At 43.0% G+C, this 20,257-nt stretch overlaps 1 protein-coding gene and 1 long non-coding RNA gene across 3 annotated transcripts in view; both read right to left on the bottom strand.

Annotated features, from left to right (window-relative positions):
* Nucleotides 1-16,570, bottom strand: part of MYL3 (myosin light chain 3) — a 35,752-nt gene extending 19,182 nt beyond the window's left edge. Inside the window, exon 1 of one of the 2 annotated variants that reach the window (XM_052695953.1) lies at nucleotides 16,361-16,569. In XM_052695953.1, the coding sequence (XP_052551913.1) occupies nucleotides 16,361-16,486 (126 nt within the window). In that variant the 5' untranslated portion in view covers nucleotides 16,487-16,569. Of the gene's footprint in view, nucleotides 1-16,360 lie in introns of both variants that reach the window. The other variant, XM_052695954.1, reaches the window with a different exon arrangement.
* Nucleotides 1,575-9,601, bottom strand: LOC128086925 (uncharacterized). The gene is made up of 2 exons (XR_008209603.1): nucleotides 6,592-9,601; nucleotides 1,575-1,706 (listed from the first exon to the last, which is right to left on the bottom strand). It is a non-coding gene; the product is annotated as an uncharacterized LOC128086925 (long non-coding RNA).
* Nucleotides 16,571-20,257: the final 3,687 nt, after the last annotated feature.

Consider the following 20,257-nt stretch of genomic DNA (forward strand, 5'->3'; position numbering starts at 1 on the left):
TTTGCCACAGTTTTCCAGAGCACAAGGAGAAATTCCAGAGCTTTGTCAAGAGAGTGAAACAGCTGTTCTGAAGAATGGAGACAACTTCTGGCAAAAGCATCACCAGAAATATAAAATATTTTGTAAACTGACTGTTCTGCCTGTAGCTTGATAGTTTTAGATTCTCCAACAATTTACTGATGGCTGGCTTCCCTCCTTCTCTGCAGCCCCCCTTCACCAGCCTCAACAGCAGATGTTTGTTCAGATGTTTATAACTGTGGAAGAAATTATAAAACCTCAAAAATACACTCTGTTAAATCCTGGAGGGGAGCCTTGGGTGTAAAGATGAGACATCGCCTGTACTGTCTGCTCTTGGGTTGAGACAGCAGCCCATGAGTTGGGCGTCTGATGGGGAAGAGAAGATCCCCAAGAATGTGGACATCACTGAAACATTTCCTGGAGCTCCAGACCTTCAAACCTTCTGGCAGTGAGAGAAAAGCTCATCTCCCAACCCAACATGCATGGAGACTGATGGAGTCCACCATCCCACATTGAAGTGAGGGTCAGCACGGCATTTGTGCCCCTTGCAGTCATATCATAGTAAGATGAAAGGCCTCAAATAGGGCAGAGAGAAGCAGTCAGCAGATGATACATTTGGTGGATATGACGTGCTGGCAAAAAGTCCAGGAAGAGTGAAAAACTTCTGTATTTAATTTTGTAAATACCTTTAGTAAGAAAAAAATCAGTATTATTATCATTGCCATTATTGTAGCTTTTACTATTTCAACTTAAAGCCTTGCTCTTTGATTTTCATTTTCAAATCAAATATTCTTCTCTTGTAAATGCTGGCAGGTGTTTTCTTATTCTTTTTTAATTCAAGAATTTTTATATTGAAGTGGCATATTTCATTCAAAATTGACTTAAAGAATCTCACTCCTCCACACTAGATTACTCTAAACTCTACCAAAGCAATTCCTTTCAAACTGAACAAACCCATTTCAGGTTGCCAAATAAGAATTTTTGTGGTTTTCTTGTGTCCCTGAAACCTCCTCCTGAAAATCCAAGCTGTTTTCTTCTTATATTTTAATTCCCCCACCAAGCCTGAAAACAACTACTCTTTTCTGGACTAATTTTCTTCTCAGATGACATGGTTGTGTAACCCTCTGGGCTGCTGATTGACATGCCAGTCATGCTTATGGTGAATGAGACCATGTGAGGCATTCACTTGGCCTCACTGACATGAGCTTGATGGGTCTCAGGCAAGATGTAGCAGAAAGGCACCTAAGGCAACGTCTGGATGCACCGGAGTCAGTTTTGGATGTGGTAGCTGAAACTCTTGCTCTTACTCAGCAAGGTACCCCTGGAAACAAAATTCTTTGAGCAAAGTACCTTCACCAACAGCGGTGTCCACCACAACCATCTGCCATGTTTTTCTTCCTCTGAGATACAGTCTGACAAGATTTTGCAGCCCGATGGTGCATTCAGAAAACCTTTTGTTTCTTGAGTAGAAAATGTTAAGGTTTCCCCAGATGTAGCCTGAAACCACCCACACAAATGCTCCAGAGCATAGGGCAACACACGATGCAAAGTCACTGGACATCAAGGTGTTTATTTTTTTCCCCATCGTTGGCAATGTAGTCATCACCACCCCCAAACCTTTCCAGGGTTGGGATGGCACCAACCTCCAGCCCCTAGAAATGCACTCCATCTCCATGCAGTTGCAGCTCCTGTAAAGCCAAACAACAGCTGGAGTCCATTCAAATGTCACAACCCTTCACCTTGCAACTGTCCAGAGACAACAAAGAACAGGGCTAAGCCACCTCTGCCAGAGGGTCACTGTGATAACACGCTGGCAATGGGGAGAGCTCGGCTTTTGTTTCTCAAATCTGGCAGGAGTGGTGCACATAATGCTCCCAAAGCAACCACATTGTAAGTCAGACCCACATTCAAATGGGCCCAAACTTGCCTTTAGCAAATCAATGAGCACAATCTAATCCATCATTACGATCCACTTGGCTTCAGGCTTGGAGTGGAGGGAGGCTGGTTTTCTTTTTCTTTTCTTCTTGCAATTATTTTCCTAAGGAGGATGTTATTCATTGTGAGCTGAAATAATAATAATAATAATAGTGCTCTGATCTTGCAGTGCAACCACAGCTGTACTGGGTGTTCCTGCCTGTCTCCAACACTGCCAGTGAGATCAAGACCCAAAAGCCAAGCTCCAGCTGGGGGCTGGTCAATAGGATGGAAATACTGAATCCTGCCCTTCCATCAAATCCTGATTGAAAGAAAAAAAGGAATAAGGACAAATCTTTTCCCTCTCCCTCTCACCATAAGTTGTTATCCTTTCAATTCACTACAGTCTGCTGGGTTTCTTTACTTGATTTAGAGGCTTATTAGTCTATGCAGAAAGAAGTAAAATGTGAACTTTCTGACAACTATGATTGGAGCTGATGCTTTAAGAATTTTGTTTTCCTTATTTCTCGGTCCACTTGTAACAGCGTCAAGGTCCAAAACTTGATCACAATTAGCAAGTGCTTTGAACTATGACTGTTTTCTTGAGGCTTTGCATCAAGTTTCACTCAAAACTCATGAGATCTGCGTACATCACTCCCAAATGCCCTTTCAGACTCATTAAAGTCAACCCCTGCCTGCTGTCCTCCGTACGCAATGACGTTGGAAGCAGGCTGAAGCAAGAGGCAGTGTTTGTAAAGAGCTGTCACCAAGCAGCTCGGCACGCGATGACAGTCCATCTCCAGATAGAGGGGGTGAGCTTGGGGCAGTTTATTTTTGCAATCCTTACATCAAAGAGAACGAACGTTTTTTGCCCCATGTTGGTGTACCTATAAGTCAACAGCAGCCACAGGTTGTGAAAAGCTCTTTTCCCTACTGACATTTTTTCTCTCTTTTTTTTTTTTCTTTTCTTTTTTTTTTTTCTTCCAAGTATTCAGTGGTTATAGTCAGGCTGCTCTTAACCATAGCTGGGTTCTCTTTGAGCCTTTTTTTAATCTCCGTGCTCCCCGCTGTTGTTTTGTTAAGGGTGGGTGGTTCATTAACTGGTTTGTTTTTCTAAGGCTGTTTGCAGGAGCGGACTTCTCGCTGATCTTTCAGCCGTGTCTGCCCAGCAGTGGAGATGTTCTGTCACTTCCCAGAAAACGCAATCGATGGATTGCTGCCGTTTCTATTCTGGGCTTTGGATGCACGCTTTGGTTTGCTGCAGCAGAGCTGCTTTCACAAAGTTGAAGTGGGTCTCAAAGTTCAGATCTGGGGAAGGGGCAGTGGCCACCAAATTGGCCAACCAAGCATCTCACGTGGGTACAGCATGTGTGTAAGCCTTCTGATAAAGAATTGCACAGGAGCATACGTGGGTGTAAATACTGGCTCTTCCACACCAATGTTTGCATACATGTGCTTGTTCGTTTATCTGTACATGTGAATATACACAGGGGCATCTACACACACTAATCTCTCCTATGTCAACGCACACATTCCATGTATATTTGTATGTATATATAAACATATAGACTATATATGCATAGTATGTGTGTATGCATATATAACTATATATATCACAGAGAATGTACAATTCACTTTCACAACCGTACACACACATTAACCCCAAAGCCAGCCAGACAAACTAGAAGTGAGAGTTGATAATTTCTAAGGGACCACCATAAATCTGCACTGATTCTTTTAAATCCAGAGGTGAGAATCTCCCTTGCCGAGTTCTGTTTCGGTTGTGCTTAAAAAGAACCATGCTCAAGCTCTCAACTGGTGGAAGCCAACAGAAATCTTCCACAAAGTAGAACCCAACCATTGATTTGGGATAAATCAGTGTGGAGGGTATGTCTTGCTGGAGGGGACTATGCTGATTGACCCCACTGGGAATCAGCCCATAATGGGAACAGCACTCACAAGCAAAAGCCACTAACCCTCTCCCAAGCCCTGTTATTAGTGGCAATAAAGCCCCATTCCCAGCTATAGCAGGGGTTCTGGGAAGCAGCTATCTCATCAAAGGGAGCTGGGCTGGAAACTGACCGCATACCCTCAGCACAGCATGATGCTTTCAGTTCAAATTTAGTTGAGTCTCTCTTCTCTGGGTCTGCTTTTTTAGGATTCAGACTGCAGATAGGATGGGGGAAGGAACAATGCCATATAAGATGAATGCATATAGTGAGATGTGAAATTAAATGCAAGAAGGAAATTTTCTTGGAAAAAAAAAAATCAAATTTAGAGATTATATTGGCATCACCCCTCTACTAATATTATATCCATTTTCTTTCCCATATTTCTTTCCACTTCTTTAAACTGCCAGCATATGATAATTTTATACATATAGATTTATAATGAAATACTGTTAGGAAATATGCTTTGAAATTGCTTTGTTATTCCTGTTTTTATTAATACCTGAGCTTTAACCAATCCTTTTGCCACTTGGAAACCTTACAACTTAGTCTAAGCAAACAAGTTAATCCATGGGCTGGGGAAGGAAAGAGGAAGGATGTGGAGGAGCTCACTGCGAGTCTAACACCAGAAAGCTCCGTAGTTTGAAGCCATTCAGAACCACTACAGCTTCAGGAGGGGCTGGAATGCTTTGGGACACAATCTGCCAGTGTGTGTGCAGTGTGTTGGCAGGTCTCTCCAGCTGAAGCCCTATGCATGGAGGAGCAGCATTTCTCATTCTTCTGATTTTGGTGCAGAGTTAACTGGTTCCCCCTACTTTGGGCCAGTCCAGATCAGGTACCCAACACATACCCCTGCCTGAGAATCGGTGTATCATAGAATCACAGAATCGTCAAGGTTGGAAAAGACCACTAAGGTCACCACGTCCAACCCCAGCCCACACCACCATGACCTCTTACAACGTCCCTCAGTGCCACATCTCCATGGCTCTGAAACACCTCCAGGAATGGTGACCCCAGCACCTCCCAGGACAGCCTGTACCAATGCATTACCGCTCTTTCTGAGAAGAAATATTTCTGAATAGCAAACTGGAACCTCCTCTGAGATTCGCTCTGCCTCATTCTACTGCCATGGGGAAGTGCTTTGTAGTAGCTTATAGGTATTTATATCAGCTTCACTCTTCTAACACCTTCAAATCCTTCACAGAAGTCCAGCTTGGAGCTATAATTATCACTATCTGCATGTTGTTGCTGGAGAATGCAAGCTCTTCACTCAAAGTGACTGCTCCCAAGGTCACCTCTGCAACCTACACAGCAAAGCCAAAGGGCTGTCTCATTTGGAAAGCTGCACTTTAGCCACCCACATCACAGTGTGTGTGGCTGAGGCTCATCTGTAGGCACCTCTGGAGATGCACTGCCCTCGGTCAGCATGGTGACACTTGGTGACACTTTGGGAACTGTGTGGTCACCACATGCCCCTGAGAAGGGATGGGGTGTGTGACCAAGAGCAAAGCAGCAAATTGTCACCCCAGCACTTAGTCATGTCCCCAGCCCAGCTCATGACATGTATGGCACTACTCCCAGCAGGGAACATACAGTAATGATGTTTTCCATCCTCTCAGCACCAGGGCAAAGTCCACCAGGACACGACTTTCCAAATGCTGACATCTTTGCAAAAATTCCTAACCCGAAGCTTCTGTTTCTATTAGGAGCCACTCTCCTCCCTTCTCCAAGTCAGGATTTAACTAGTTTATGAGAGAAAGAAATAATTTCTCTCTACAGTCCAGCTTTCCAGCAACTTGGGAAAAGTTAGCACTTTGGCCAGGGCCTTCTGCATGCTCTGAGCTGTGCATTTAATTTAAATTTAATAGTTATTGCACGTTACACAAATGGCGATTAAAACCATATTGATTGAGGTTTAGCAGCTATGCGAGAAATGCAGATCTTATTACAGAGCTGCTCCTTATCCAGACTGTGCTGTTAATAACACATCCAGGGGCAGACTGGAGAGGAAAAGGAGCACAGAGCAGAAGGCTGGGAGGCACGGTCAGGAGGGAAAACAGTCAGGCTGTGGAATCGGGTGGCCACTACTCTGTTCCCAACATAGGCCAACACACCTGTAGCACGAGATCTGCACAGCTATAGACATGCAAACAAGCCAATAGGGACCTCACCTACACCACATGCTGGAGAAGCAGGCAAGCAAACTGGCTGAGATCTCAGATCATAAATTTCTGTGGCAGGATATATTGCCGTGAGGGCTTTCTAGGTCAGGACCTGCTGCAGAGACACTTGAAAAACCCAGAAACTGTCCAAAAAAGGGCTGATTTATTATTCTCTCAACCCATCTTTTCAAGAAACTGCAAAGTTCATTCGGTGGCAAAGCAGAAATCAATAAGCCTCGTGTCCTAGATGGTCTGAGATAATGACTGCAAAGAGAAAACGAACCAGAAAAATAATAGCTGCATCCCAACAGCCATGTTGAGGTCAGTTTGAATCCTTTCCAACCAGTGCTCCACTTTGCACAACTCCGAGGGCCATTTGCATGCCTTGCACAGATGTGAAAACCAGAGTGGGAAATAATGCAGAGAGATGAGGGCAAACAAACAAATGATGTGAAGCATGCAGGGGCACAGGGGGAAATGCAGAGTGAGGTGGGGAAAACAATCTCTATGCGTGCTTATTTAAATTTGACTTTAAATTTAAGACTCACTACAAAGACCATCTCCATCCCATGAGCGACCCAGCAAAGCCACGTGCAGAAAATTCATTTGCAGTCCATACAGAGGCTGCACATTTTGCTGCTCCACCTGAAGATTCAGCCTTGCCACAACACTGAGTTATTTCAAATATTGAAAAAAGAAGAAGAAAAAAAAAGCTTATGAAGTTTAACACGTTTTCATCTGGACGTCCCTCAGCCCAGGCTGAGCTGTTTACATGTTGGGCTTTGCACATCCCTGTGCCACAGGCATCAGACACTGCAGAAAGGTTATTGCTTGGCAGCTGCACAACAAAGACTTGGAAGAGGAAACCAACCAGAAAATCATGCTACTATATATTTTAGAGTGCCACTGAGCAATTTCCTGATTTTGGGGGGAAAAAGTCTTTTTCATGATGAACAAAAACAGGTTTGGGTTTTTTGTTTTACTTGATGACAGTTTTAGTTGGAAATGGAAGAGAAAGATTATCCCAGATTGGTCAAAATGTTCCCTTTTGCCCAAACTGTAGTAATTTCAATCATTGAAGATCTCTGAGTATTTTTTTTTTGCATAGAAGAATGAGAGAACTCTCCAAAATCAGAAGCTGTTTCAGAAGCTGAAGCTGGTAATTTTCATTATCCTTTTCATATTTTTTGAAAACCCTTTGCAAAAATCTCTGTGTGCTTGCAAAACACTCCGGTGCCACCAAGCTGCACTTGCCAAATCTCCTAGAGAAGCATTTTTATGAGAAACATCACCCAGCTCTGAGAACAAGACAGATACACAGAGATAGCCAGACTTTTGCTGGCCCAGAAAATTCATCTGGAAAGCACTTTCAATTTCCAAAGCTGTTCGGTTTTGGCCCTGAGAATGAGTGGAATATACTACAAAGAATCCCTTTTGCTGTGTTTGAGTGCATGTTTGCTCAACATCTTTCTATTTCTACCCCATTCTAGCTTGAGACAGCATTGTGCTAGCAGCTGGTGGGGAACGTCTCCTTTTTGCAGTCTGATCAACCAAAAGAGACTAACTGTGATAATCATCCTCTGTTTCATTCCACAGGAGTCAAGGCAAAAGCAGATACTGGATGAACAAACCATAGTCATAGAATCATAGAATCATTAAGGTCATTTACGTGGTCATTTAAGACCACTACGATCATCTGGTCCTACCATCAACCCAACCCTAAACCCATCACATGGGTCAGCCATGGTCTCCAGAATAAACAAGAAGGTCAACCAAGTCTCTCTCCTCAAAACCACCATCCCTCAGCATTTGTTGTCTCTTTCTCCACCTGATCCAATTCCCTTATCTTTGTCTTCCCACTGTATACCATTGCACAGTCCTGCATCCTCACCTATATTTCCCCTTTGGAAATGTGTTCCCAGTCCCAGCAACTGGAATCATCCCACACCCCGCATCCAATGTCACATTTCACCAGGTCAGGGCCATAAATTGTTTCCTAACCTTGAAATACCCTTTACCCTTTCAGACACTGATGCACTTCTTCAGAACAAGCTGCCAAATTCACGTCAACCCAGACCAGCTGCTCCAAAGGGAAGGACAAGAGGGAGAAAGGTGCTCTCTCTGCTATTAAAAACTGCCTCACAGCAGCCAGCCTGGCTGAGCATGTCCCATGCTTTCATAGTGACACCGACTGTGATAAATAAAGAGAACAAGAGAGCAGAGCTGTCTTTAGAAGTGTGCTATGGCAGCATGACATTCTAGCTATGCTTACCCCTTGGATCCATCCAGGAGTGCTTAAGCAATTTGCTAATGGAACATTATAAATATGAACATTATAAGTAGATTTTGTAGAATCATAGAATCGTTCAGATTGGAAAAGCCCTCTCAGGTCACCAAGTCCAACCCCAAGCCACCCCCACCATGCCCACTGACCACGTCCCTCAGTGCCACATCTCCACATTCCTTGAACACCTCCAGGGATGATGACTCCACCATGTCCCTGGCAGCCTATGCCAAAGCACTCTTTCTGGAAAGAAAAAAAAAAAGATTAAAAAAAAAAATATCTCTAATATCCAACACCAAAGCAGGGCACCTTTGCCACCAATTCTTGAGAAAAAACCTTTGGTAGCTGCAACCAACAGAGCCTCACAGCTGAAGTTCAGGAAAAGGGACAAACATTGTGCTGACAGCCCTGACAGCATCCTTTGGTTAAGCTTTATTTCCTTGCATATGATCATGTGTGCAATGTGCAAGATCACACCTTTGAGCTTCCCTCTACATGGCAGGACAGAGTGGGAGAAAGCACCATTTATTAAGGGAATTGCTCTGCCATGGACCTCAGACATCCCAAAATTGGAGAGGAACCCCTCCAGGAGGATGATCCCCTTCCAGCTCCCAATTGAAGGAACTGCTGCCCAACGTAAGCTGCAATCCTCAGCTCAGATCTTCCCTAAGAAGGACCACTGAGGTTTGATTCCCCATAGTTTCATAGGGATGGTGAATGGGAAGGATGTGGGATTTTCTTTCAGACATGATAAAAATAGCTCAAATTTGTGATCCTGAGGATCTGTTCTCTTTCACAGGCAGTCCAGAGACAAGAATTTGGAGTAGGTCCAACATTTCTTCTAGACTAGTGCCATGGGCACTAACATTCAGCAGCCAATGCCTGTATCATGGAAAAATCCCCAAACTAGTAGAAACTCATATCTTTTGAGCCATACGGTGTTATACACACCACACAGCTTTACTGGCTTGCATCCAGGTACAGCTCAGCTCTGGCAGTGCTCTATTGGTGAGTACTAAATGTTTGCAGTTCTTGTAAGCTGGAGCATGAAAAGAAGCCAGTAGGACTCATCAGCTACAACCAGACCATGGCTTAAGTGTCCCTGCAATTCAACGGGCTCTATTCTCTACCACCACCTTATTTAATCTACCTAAGACTCCTATCTTAGGGTGAAATGAATGAACTTTTGAAAGTACTTGTTTATCTTTACTGGGAGCCTGAAGATACTTGCTGAATCTCATATATCTAACCTGTGAGACACAGCAAGTGAATATTCTCTTCGTCTTCCTCTTCGTCTTCCTCTTCGTCTTCCTCTTCTTCTTCCTCTTCCTCTTCTTCTTCCTCTTCTTCTTCCCCTTTCCCTTCCTTCCTTCCTTCCTTCCTTCCTTCCTTCCTTCCTTCCTTCCTTCCTTCCTTCCTTCCTTCCTTCCTTCCTTCCTTCCTTCCTTCCTTCCTTCCTTCCTTCCTTCCTTCCTTCCTTCCTTCCTTCCTTCCTTCCTTCCTTCCTTCCTTCCTTCCTTCCTTCCTTCCTTCCTTCCTTTTTCTTTCTTTTTCTTTCTTCCCTCCCTCCCTCCCTCCCTTCCCATCTGTCCATCCGTCCATCCGTCCATCCATCCATCCATCCATCTAAAATCTTCCTCTGGAGTTAGAGGAGTTCAATAATCTGCATCTGAAGATACTGTGCCATACCGATGCAATTTTTTGAGCACTGAGAGGCATTTGCAACACACTAAATTAAAAATAAATCATGATAAACTAACTGAAGTTGTCACACCTTGTAGGAGAAACAGCTCACAGCCAGAGTGGCAAGCCACAGGCAAATCCCATAATAACTCAGAAGTAAAAAATTCTTTCTGACTTCCATGAGTTTGCAATAGGGTCTTTTGTCTTTATTAAACTGTCAGTCATTTTTGCCTGGGGCCTCTTCAAGACTTGCTGCTCAAATTTCCCTGTGCTTTCAAGCACAGGAAGAAACCTCTGGAAGTGGAAGAGGCCCAGCATGGACTAAGTTTAGCCTGGCAGGTGACTGCCCACTTCAGAAACTTCCAAACACGTGAGCACAGGAGGGAAATTGCTTTCTAAAAGCGTTTCTACTGACATGCATTGTGGGCCAATAACAACAGTGGTGATGACAATAGGAACATGTAACACCTGTGAGGAGTGAAACCAAGGGGAAACATAGGTTGGAGAGAGAGAAAGATGAGAGGGTGTTGGATGGTTGAATCCATGTGGTGGCCAAGTACAGCTGACTGGAAGTCTGATCTTGGAAGCTCTAGCATATATGTGTAAAAAGCTCCCACTTTGTTCACCAGGAAGACTCGTCCAAATTCTCGCTGAGGCCTTCTAACACCCTGGAAGGTGGTAAAGTGGGCAAAGACCTGCATCTCCATCATCTTACCTAAACACAGCGTTATTTGTTATTTCAAGCTGGATGTGTTGCAGATGCAATGCAAGAGGTAACCAGACAGACTTTCTTCTGAATTAGACATGTTCTTAATAACTGGATGCCTTCACTATGTCTTGGGGGCATCATTTGCTTAGAGACAAGTAGAAATCATCCCACATGTGTTGATTATTAGGAAAAATTTCTGCTCTGAAAGAGTGTTCATGCAGTGACAAAGGTTGCCCTGAGAAGTGGTGGGTTCACCATGCAAGGAGGTGATCAGGAGCTGTGGAGATGGGGCATTGAGGGATGTGGTCGGTGGACATGGTGGGGACAGCTTTGTGTCACATCATCATACTGAGATTTGAATCATATCTGTCCCAAGAAATGACACAGAAAAAGTCAACTCTTTCCTATGCAAGCCTTGTTGCATCATGCTTTCCAAGCATCTGTGTTGCAAAGGATCCTGCACTCCTGCCACCAGCTACAAACTCACCCTCTGCAGAGACCCAAACACCAAAATAAATGTGCACCCCTGAGATCTCACGCTGTTTCCATCACACATCCAGGTAAAATACTTGCCATCACTCATAATTACTCTCAGACATCCTTTACCCCCCATGAATTAAATTTATTTAATAATAACATTTTTAAGTCTTTTTTTTTTCTTCCTCATGCACAGTAATAAAACACAAGTAGCTTCTGCTTTTTAAATTTCTCTCATCTCAAAGCACTTCTCACACGTACGTCCACTGTTAAGTCATAAATTTCTCCCACATTCAAGCTACCCTGAAATACAGTCAGTGCAGTTACTTCAGCCCAAAACAAATTCCTCAGACAACTGTTCTCTCATAATCTCACCTCAGCTTATTGCTGAAGCGGGATGTGTCTGCTTTTTTCCCCTGTGGGAAGCCCTTTCATCTCTTCATGCAGAAAAAGAAGCTTTTATTTTTGAGTGTCCCTGCAGATGTTCTGAAGCCTTCAGGGCTTCTCAAGGAGAACAGGTTTCACAGGGCCTCAAGATCACAGTGCTCCACCAAAATAAGTCCTATTTTTTCCCCAGGCACCAATATCAGTGCATGCTGCTATGATAAGCACATCAAGTACTAGCACAGGAAAATGTGATTATTAGGGATAATTGCATACGGCAAGCCGTGTCCCTTCCAGGTCCCCACAGCTGTCTCTGCATGACCTTTTTGTACCCAGGACATTGGGTACACATCAACCTCTGCTAATTTTAGCAGCTGAAATGTTGGCACCTAAATACCTGCCTCATCCCCTCCTTCATGGATCACCATCTCCATGGGCTGATTCAATCCATCCCAATATAGGCATCAAAGAACAACTCTCCAGAGAACTTTTCTCTGCTGGTTGTCAATGATCTGTTTAGGGTCAACGATCCACTTTCTAATGGTCATTCCCCTTTTCTGTGTCACTGACTTTAGTCTTATCATTTTTCAGGAGAGAAGAATTTATTTCTGGCAATACATCCCCCTTCTGCTAAAAGAGAGCTTTCAGAAGGGAACGAAGAATATATGGAAAGGACCCTTCTTGCTACACAAACTCTCAAGGAAAATCTGTTCTCCAAACTAAATTCAGGGAAACTGAAATACTTTCTTAAAAAAGCCTAAACAAACTCTTCAGAGAAACAAATAGATGAAAGAAAAAAGTACAAAAAGCCCACACCAACCATCCAACCAACTGAACAAATAAAAGCTCTTTTCTCTGAGTTTCTAGCAACATTAAATTGCACACTTCTACTTCACAAATTTTAACTTCACAAATCTACTTCACAAAATTTAACTTTGGGGTCTGATCTTATAGGGCCATTTAAGTATAGAAGTTAAAGTCTTCAAAATAAAGCTCTGGCATATTTCTGCATACTTAAAAGGATGTAACTCACAATTAGGATGATCCCAGTTCAGGCCCTGCTCTTGACCAAGAAGCAGTAAGAAAAGTGGCAGGAAAACTTCACAGAATCACAGAATGGCCAGACTTGGAAGGGACCTCAAGGATCATGAAGCTCCAACCCCACCTGCCACATGCAGGGCCACCAACCTCCCCATTTCATACCAGACCAGGCTGCCCAGGGCCCCATCCAACCTGGCCCTGAACACCTCCAGGGATGGGGCATCCACAGCCTCTCTGGGCAGCTGTTCCAGCACCTCACCACTCTCTCTGTAAAGAATTTCCTCCTGACATCCAACCTAAATCTCCCCTCGATGTGATTGTGGATTGCAGAATCATGTTGATGGACCGTTATCATGGCCGTGTATTGTAACAGAAAAGAAAAAGGAATGAGATTCTTCCACAGAAACATTGCAGCTTTGAGACTTTTCACTCTGTGAAATCAAATTCCAGAAATACATGTACAATAAATTGAGTAATGGATATTGATAATTCTAGATGTACCAATTAAAGCACACATTTTGATCATTTTCAACACTGTGTTTTGATACAAGTCTGGTTCTTTCAGCTATAGATTATCTTATGCATGAAGCATAAAAAAAGAAGAAACCATCTTCATCCCGAAACGCAGAACTGGGACGTTTGGAGAATTTCAGAACTCATTAAAACATTTTTTCAAGTGCTGTACAATGATCTAGGGAGGTATTCTGATCTACACCAGATGGCTTGAGTTCCACCAGAGTTAGGTTTATGGAACAGGAAGCAGTATATTTGCCAGACCCAGCCCTTGCGTGCGAACGGCTTCAGTTTTAACAAAAATATTTTTGATTATAAACACTTAATTGAAAAATTCCCAGGAAAATATCTCTAGAGAACATCATCTCCCATTGCTAGGAGTATTGGGAAACAAACTACCCTAGACCCAAATAGTTTGTCTGTCAGTGCTTTCCTTAGTTCATTTATAGTAGATAATGGGATACGCTCTGCAAAAAATGAAGAGATATTATCAGGGGGTTTACTCGTTTTTTAGAAACTCAGTACATGTTTTTTAGTACTTTAAAAGCCATTAGAAGAGTTCATAACTTCAAATTGCACTGAAGGGAGAAATAATAATCTGGATGGGTAAGTGTATAGGATGAGTAGTTTCACAAAAATGCAGACATGAATCGATTTCAAATCCTGCTTGGCTGAAAATGTGTTTGATGACTTTTCAGTCATTCTGACTACAAAGATGCATGTCTGTTTCTTTGAGTGATGCTATTTTTTTTATTATTATTACTGCAGCTCAACTTTATACTGGACTTAGGTGCCCTTCATACCACAGTGTCACAGAATCCCAGCTGAATATTACCATAATGCCATGGTATCCCAACTGAAGGTATGAATGCCCTCTAAAAGAAGTTACTGCAGTTTTCTCCCCCCTCCCTTTACAGTGCAGGAATGTCAAGTACAGAGGCAGCAACAGAGATATATGAATACCTCCATGTACTGCTTTCCCAAGGTCACAGCAAAGCCCTGCTCACAGCACTGCTGCTGTGACTCTAACACTGCCCAAAACTGAATTCCTTGCAGTGAAAATTTTTCTTGATATAGGTTGTGGGTTTTTTTGTTTGTATGGTTTTTTTCACCCATATTTAAACTGACAGGTTGGAAGGTTGTTACGATTTAAGGCAGAAAATCATTGGTTAGGACCCCCAGCTATAGGACACAGTGCAGTTACAGCAGCCCAAAGTTCATGAGCCACCCATGAGATCTTATGTGGGGTCCTCATCAGTGAAGAGACACACAATAGGGTCCCAGAGATATTCATCCTTCACCTCAGCCCTGAGCTGGTCTATGGATGGCAGTGTGGCTTTGTGATTTCTTTTCTTTGTCATTATCTACTCTTGTTTTGTCTCTCCTGGCTCACCATAAACACAAACAATCACCATGCCTCCCATGTTATTGGTCTCCCTCTTAAAGAAAAGGGGGAACAGCTGTTTACAAGGATGGATAGTGATAGGATAAGGGGGCATGGTCTTAAACTGAGGCAGGGGAGGTTTAGGTTAGATATGAGGAGGAAGTTTTTCACCCAGAGGGTGGTGAGGCACTGGAACAGGTTGCCCAAGGAGGCTGTGGATGCCCCATCCCTGCAGGCATTCAAGGCCAGGCTGGATGTGGCTCTGGGCAGCCTGGGCTGCTGGTTGGTGACCCGGCACATAGCAGGGGGTTGGAACTGGATAAGCATTGTGCTTCTTTTCAACCCAGGCCATTCTATGATTCTATGATGTTAGTTATCCAGTTTCTTGCAGGAAACAGGAATTTCTTTGGTTGTTTTAAACTAATAAACAACATAATTCTCATTGATATGCAGTCATCACCTGGCATAAGAAGGAAACCTGTGAGGTGCTGCAGAGCTTCTCTTTTCTCCAACTTAAAGGACAATGCTTTACAAAAGAAAATCTTTCCATGCCTTGCAGTGTCTATGTACTGTGTGGTATTTACTGTGCAAAGCGTATAGGAAAGCCATTCCCAAAGATGGGTGCAGAGATTTCTGATATTCCCTGTGAATGTGTATGATGTGGAAGGAACAAAGGAGAACTAGTTATTTTCAGAATTTTCTTTGCTCATTTCACTTCTGTGTATTAAGATGTCAGTATTTGACACTTCATTTCATGATTATTTCTGAAGGAATGTGTTTCTTTTTTTTTTTTCTTTTATTCCCCATCACACTTTGAGGGAAATTTCTTCTACAAAAATAGTGACACTGACTTACCTGCTGAACAGACCATTATCATGGTTAAAAGCATATGAATAGAAAACAGATCTCCAGCCTCATCGTACTGGAATTCCCTACTTCACAGCTTCATAACCTGTAGCATTTCCTAAATGTTGGTAGTTCCCCATCAAAGGGGTGGTTTACTGCAAGGACAATGATGATGGCAGGTCTCAGGCAGCTGAGAGACTGATTTACATGGGCAAGACCAGTGGCACAAATTCTCTCTCAAAACCTACTTCAGAAATGTCATTAATTTTGTCTCAGCACACATGAGCAAGACTTCAGCAATCCCAACTGAGATCAGCAGAGATTGCTCTAAGGAGAGAGAGGAGGAGCAGGCTCGTGTTCTGTTAGGGATCATTGGGACGGACTGCCAAAATAGCAGATCATTCAGGAAAACCTTTTCTTTTTGATGGAGTTTCTCTCTGCCTTCCAAAATACACACACACACAAACACAGTGTTTCTTTGTCATCCAGTTGGGCTTTTCAGGAAAACTGCAGGAACTGCTGCTGGCTCACTCTAAGGAAGTTCCATGCTGGTGATGTCTACTATGGTGCATTGCAGGAGGACAGCAATGAGTCCACTGAATGATCTAAGCCCACTCCAAGTGGCCTTGGTCACTGACTAACCAGTGCCAAGTCCTGAGTACTGTCTATCCTTCTTGGCATCTTCCTATAATATTCCCTACGGAGGAGCTTTTATGCCCATTAAGGCCAGTGAAACTTCCAAGCAGCTAAATTTGCTACCTTGGTTAATAAAAGGGTCAAACAGGTCTGGACCTTGTTAGATCAAACAAGATTTGGCTTTTAGCTTTTCTATTTAGCAGATTCCTCAATGAATTTGCATCGACTCCATCTATGGCAATCATCTTTTCTGCTTTTTGCCCAAATTACCAAATACCATGTCAGCACCAGAACCACCACCAACCCAAGTCCCACCAGCCCCTGTGGCTTCCTCCCCCTACCGTGTTAAAAGATACATACTTTGATAGAAGCTGGGTTAAATTCAACTTCTTTTTTGGGCTCTGGTTCTGCTGGTTTAGGTGCTGGTTTGGGTTCTTCCTTCTTGGGTTCAGGTGCCTTCTTAGGTTCAGGCTTCTTCGGTGGCATGATGCCTTGCTGGTGGGCTGCTTTTGGAAAGGAGAGAAAGAGACAGACAGGCGAGGGGTGGCTGCTGCAGGAAAAGTCACCAGTGCACACAGGTCTTTATCCCTGTCCAATCTCTTGAAGTCACAATGTGTCACTCTCAGACCTGTCACATGCCAGAGCTTACAATGGGGCCACTGCTATAAAAGGGCAAGACACTTGCCTGGCTATTTTAAAGCCATCCGATACGGCATTGTAATGAATTAGCACTTAAATGGAAGAAGAGATTGGGGGTTTTAGGGCTAGCTGGCACTGGCTCAAGCATTTTTTAGTCGGGGACTGCATATATATGTGTATATGCACTGAGGAGGTTGGGTTACAGCCCAGGTCCCAGAGATGGGTTTTACCCTCCCAAGGCTCTTCTTCCCAGCTCACCTGCTGCAGACTGTCTCTCTTTCAGGCTGGATGGCACCCCTGGCCTTTGTTGTGACACGGCCCATTGAATGGCAAGCACTGGCTTATATTTAGATATGAGGATGGAGCGGTATGGGAGGTCAACTGCCATTATACCAGCTGGTGCAGGGAAGAATTCGTATCCCAGATCACATAAAGCTCTTGGGAAGGAGAAAAGAGTGAGTATTGCTCACAGCAGAGCGCATCTACCAAGCAGTAATACATACATACACATGCACACATGCTGTGGGATAGCATTGGGTGTCTTTAAGTACAGCTTCATGGCTGAGATTTTCCAGACCATTTTAAAGACTTGAATGCCAAATTCCCATTAAAATAACTAAGATAAGCGTATCTATTCAAAGCTTTTTCTAATCTCAGCCTTACTTTGGTTTAAATAACCCCTTCAAAGCCAAACAGAATTAACAATTTTCAGATTTGTATTTACTTACATTATTTTTCTAAATCAAGAGTTCATGCTTATAGAATTCATTTCACAGTCATTTCCCCATTGCATAGACTTTTATTTCTTAGCCACAGAATATGATTGCTACGTTCCAAATTGCAAATCTGTTTGAAATGGGGATCTGTGCTGGTGTTTCAAACAAATATCTGTTGAATTATAGATCTCTTTTACCGAGTTGCTGTGCCATCTTGATAATCTACCATTCAGACCCTTTGGAGGTCTATTCTGACAGCGCAGAGAGCTAGAAACCCCAGTGCCTGTAGTAGGCACTCCTCATTTCTATGTATGGATCTGCTTGGGCTTCATCCTGCCAAGCTGCCCCCAGGTCCTGGTACATAGAATCACAGAATCATTAAAGTTGGAAAAGAGCTGTAAGATCACCATGCCAACCCCAACTCCTTCCCCCCTTCTCCCCCCCTCACCATCCCCACTGACCACGTACCTCAGAACCTCCCCAGGCACAACTTAATGCCATTACTTCTCTCATCCATTGTTATTACCCGGGAGAAGAGGCCAATCCCTACCTAGAGGTGCTAATAGAGAAGGGATTTGTTTCCATGAGAAGGTGCACAGAGAGCTGGTTCTGCCACTTCATTTCAATTCACCACAGCCACATCCCCTCTCTGATGGAGCCCAACAGTCCCAATGTATTTTTGCATGATCACCTGAGAAAGAAGTGTCTGACTGCAATTTATCAACCTATACTCAATCCATTCAGCCAGCAGAGTGGTTCATCTTCCCTGCTGACCACGGAAGAACCACGGGTGAAGCAGAGCCACCCAGCTCACATAGAGATATTTTCACTGCAGACACCCAAACTAGATAAGAAAATCCCTACCTGTGCTGAATTCCACCTTCTGACATCTCCTTCACATTGCAGGGGTTTGCCTTTAAGAGCAGAGGTTTGCCTTTAAGTTTATGTTTCTCATTCACATTCTGCTCCTGTTCTGTCCATGAGACAGACAATAAGAATTAAGTGCAGAAAATATCCAGGTACCCCATTGATCAGACTAAGAGATCCCTGCAAACTTTATAAGATGCAGATGTTTCTGCAAAGTCATAAATGAAATCCTGGGTTGTTTTCATGCCCTGTGAAAGGCTTTTCTATTTATTTTTCTGCATTGAATTGAATAATATCTGGAGGACAGTACATGCTTTTCTCTGGAAGAAACACCAGGGAGGAGCTTCACCATGCTCCCTCACTACAGATTTCTTTCTTGACATTGCAGCAGGCAGCACAGACACAGGAAATTCTGAGTTCTATAACTCAAGCTTGCAGAGGTACAGCTTAGGATTTTGTCATAATAATGGTAAAAAAGACCCAGAAAATCGTCTGAAAGCATCACCAGAGTCGGATCCTCAGCCGAATCTTGTAAAATTAGGGAATTGTACAGTCCTGTAGGAATTACCTGAATATGTTTGGTTTATATTCGTGATAAAATGATTTTTCCTTGGTTTAGGGAAGAAATATTGGTGATAAGTGGAAGGTAGTACTGGATGACTGGATGGCGTTTTCCAACCTTGGCGATTCTATGAAAATATATTCATGATATAGATGTCTCAGCATTTCTCATTAAAAAAAAAGAAAAAAGCAAAAAAAAAGCAGCCTTTTCACTTCTGTTAACGTCAAAACAGCCGCAGCACATTGCCCCTTACTATAAACAGTCTGGGTTTTTTTGGAGGGGAGGTTTCTGGCAAGGCTCAGAAATCCCAGTTAAGTAGTTTGGATTCGTAGTCATTTGTCCGACCTATCTGTTCCTGTTCTGAACCCACGGTTTTTTGCCGTCCAGGCTTTTGTTTTGCAAACAGGCCTATCAATGACCTGAGTGCCCTAACAGATCAGGGTATTTCTCTCACCCTAAGACCTCCCTTTCCTTTGTCATGACAATGCAGCATAAATGGAAGGCAACACCCTCATCTATGTGCTTTCTACACATACGTATGCAAATATCTGTTGAAATCTACAATGCTAAGACAAAGTATGGAGATTTTATGAGTTTTAAGTACCTACAGGCTTGGCTAACCAGTGCTGGGTGGAGGTCTTGGATCAATTGTGCAGATTAAATATACTCCAATGCCCTGCAAATACTTCTGTAGATCAAAGCAACTAATCTTGCCCTAAATTACCCATCCATCTCTTCCATGAAGATCCCTAGAGTCCTAGCAGATGCAAAAATATATATATAATTTAAAAAAAAAAAAATCCTTGGCCAAAAATTCTTTTTCCTATTAATAGGATTTGAAGAGAGGGGAGTGTGCTTTTCAGTTTTTCAGTCATGCTCACAACAGATGTTAGTGGCAGAGCTCAGTGCCAGAAAGCAGTTTCAGAGTTGTCCTGGAGTCCAACAGGAGAGGCTGGGCTAGCTGTGAATTTGTAAGTCTCTTGATCGTTGGGATATGATAAGTTGCTCTTGAGAGATGGACTGGGATCATCTTCAAAGAGAACAGAGCTATTCAGGAAATTTCCCACAGAATAAGAAAAGAACTTTAGAACAAGAAAAAAAAATATATATATATAATTGAAAATGAAATGTTTTGGCTAAAATATGCATAATTTAAATTTGGGAAAGCTGCCACATCACCTTATGATTCTCTCCTCCTTGATAAGTCCATCTATCTGGTCTTGCTACATTTACAGCAATTTGCCACACTCCTCCTCAAACCAAATGGAAGACATTGTACAGATGATGTGAATCTCTTCTTCCAGCAAAAAATTCTCAGAGAAAACCTGAGAAAACCTAACGATTTTCATGAAATATTCTTGTGGACTGTTAGAACTGGACTATTTAGGGCCAAACAGTATCAGCTTTCAGGCATTTGGTTTCTCAACTTCCCTTCAACTTCGTATAGGCTTTTTTTTTTTTTTTTTCCCCCCA

This window comes from Tympanuchus pallidicinctus, unplaced genomic scaffold (genome assembly GCF_026119805.1).
Source record: "Tympanuchus pallidicinctus isolate F22 unplaced genomic scaffold, pur_lepc_1.0 scaffold3, whole genome shotgun sequence".
Classification (NCBI taxonomy): Eukaryota; Metazoa; Chordata; class Aves; order Galliformes; family Phasianidae; genus Tympanuchus; species Tympanuchus pallidicinctus.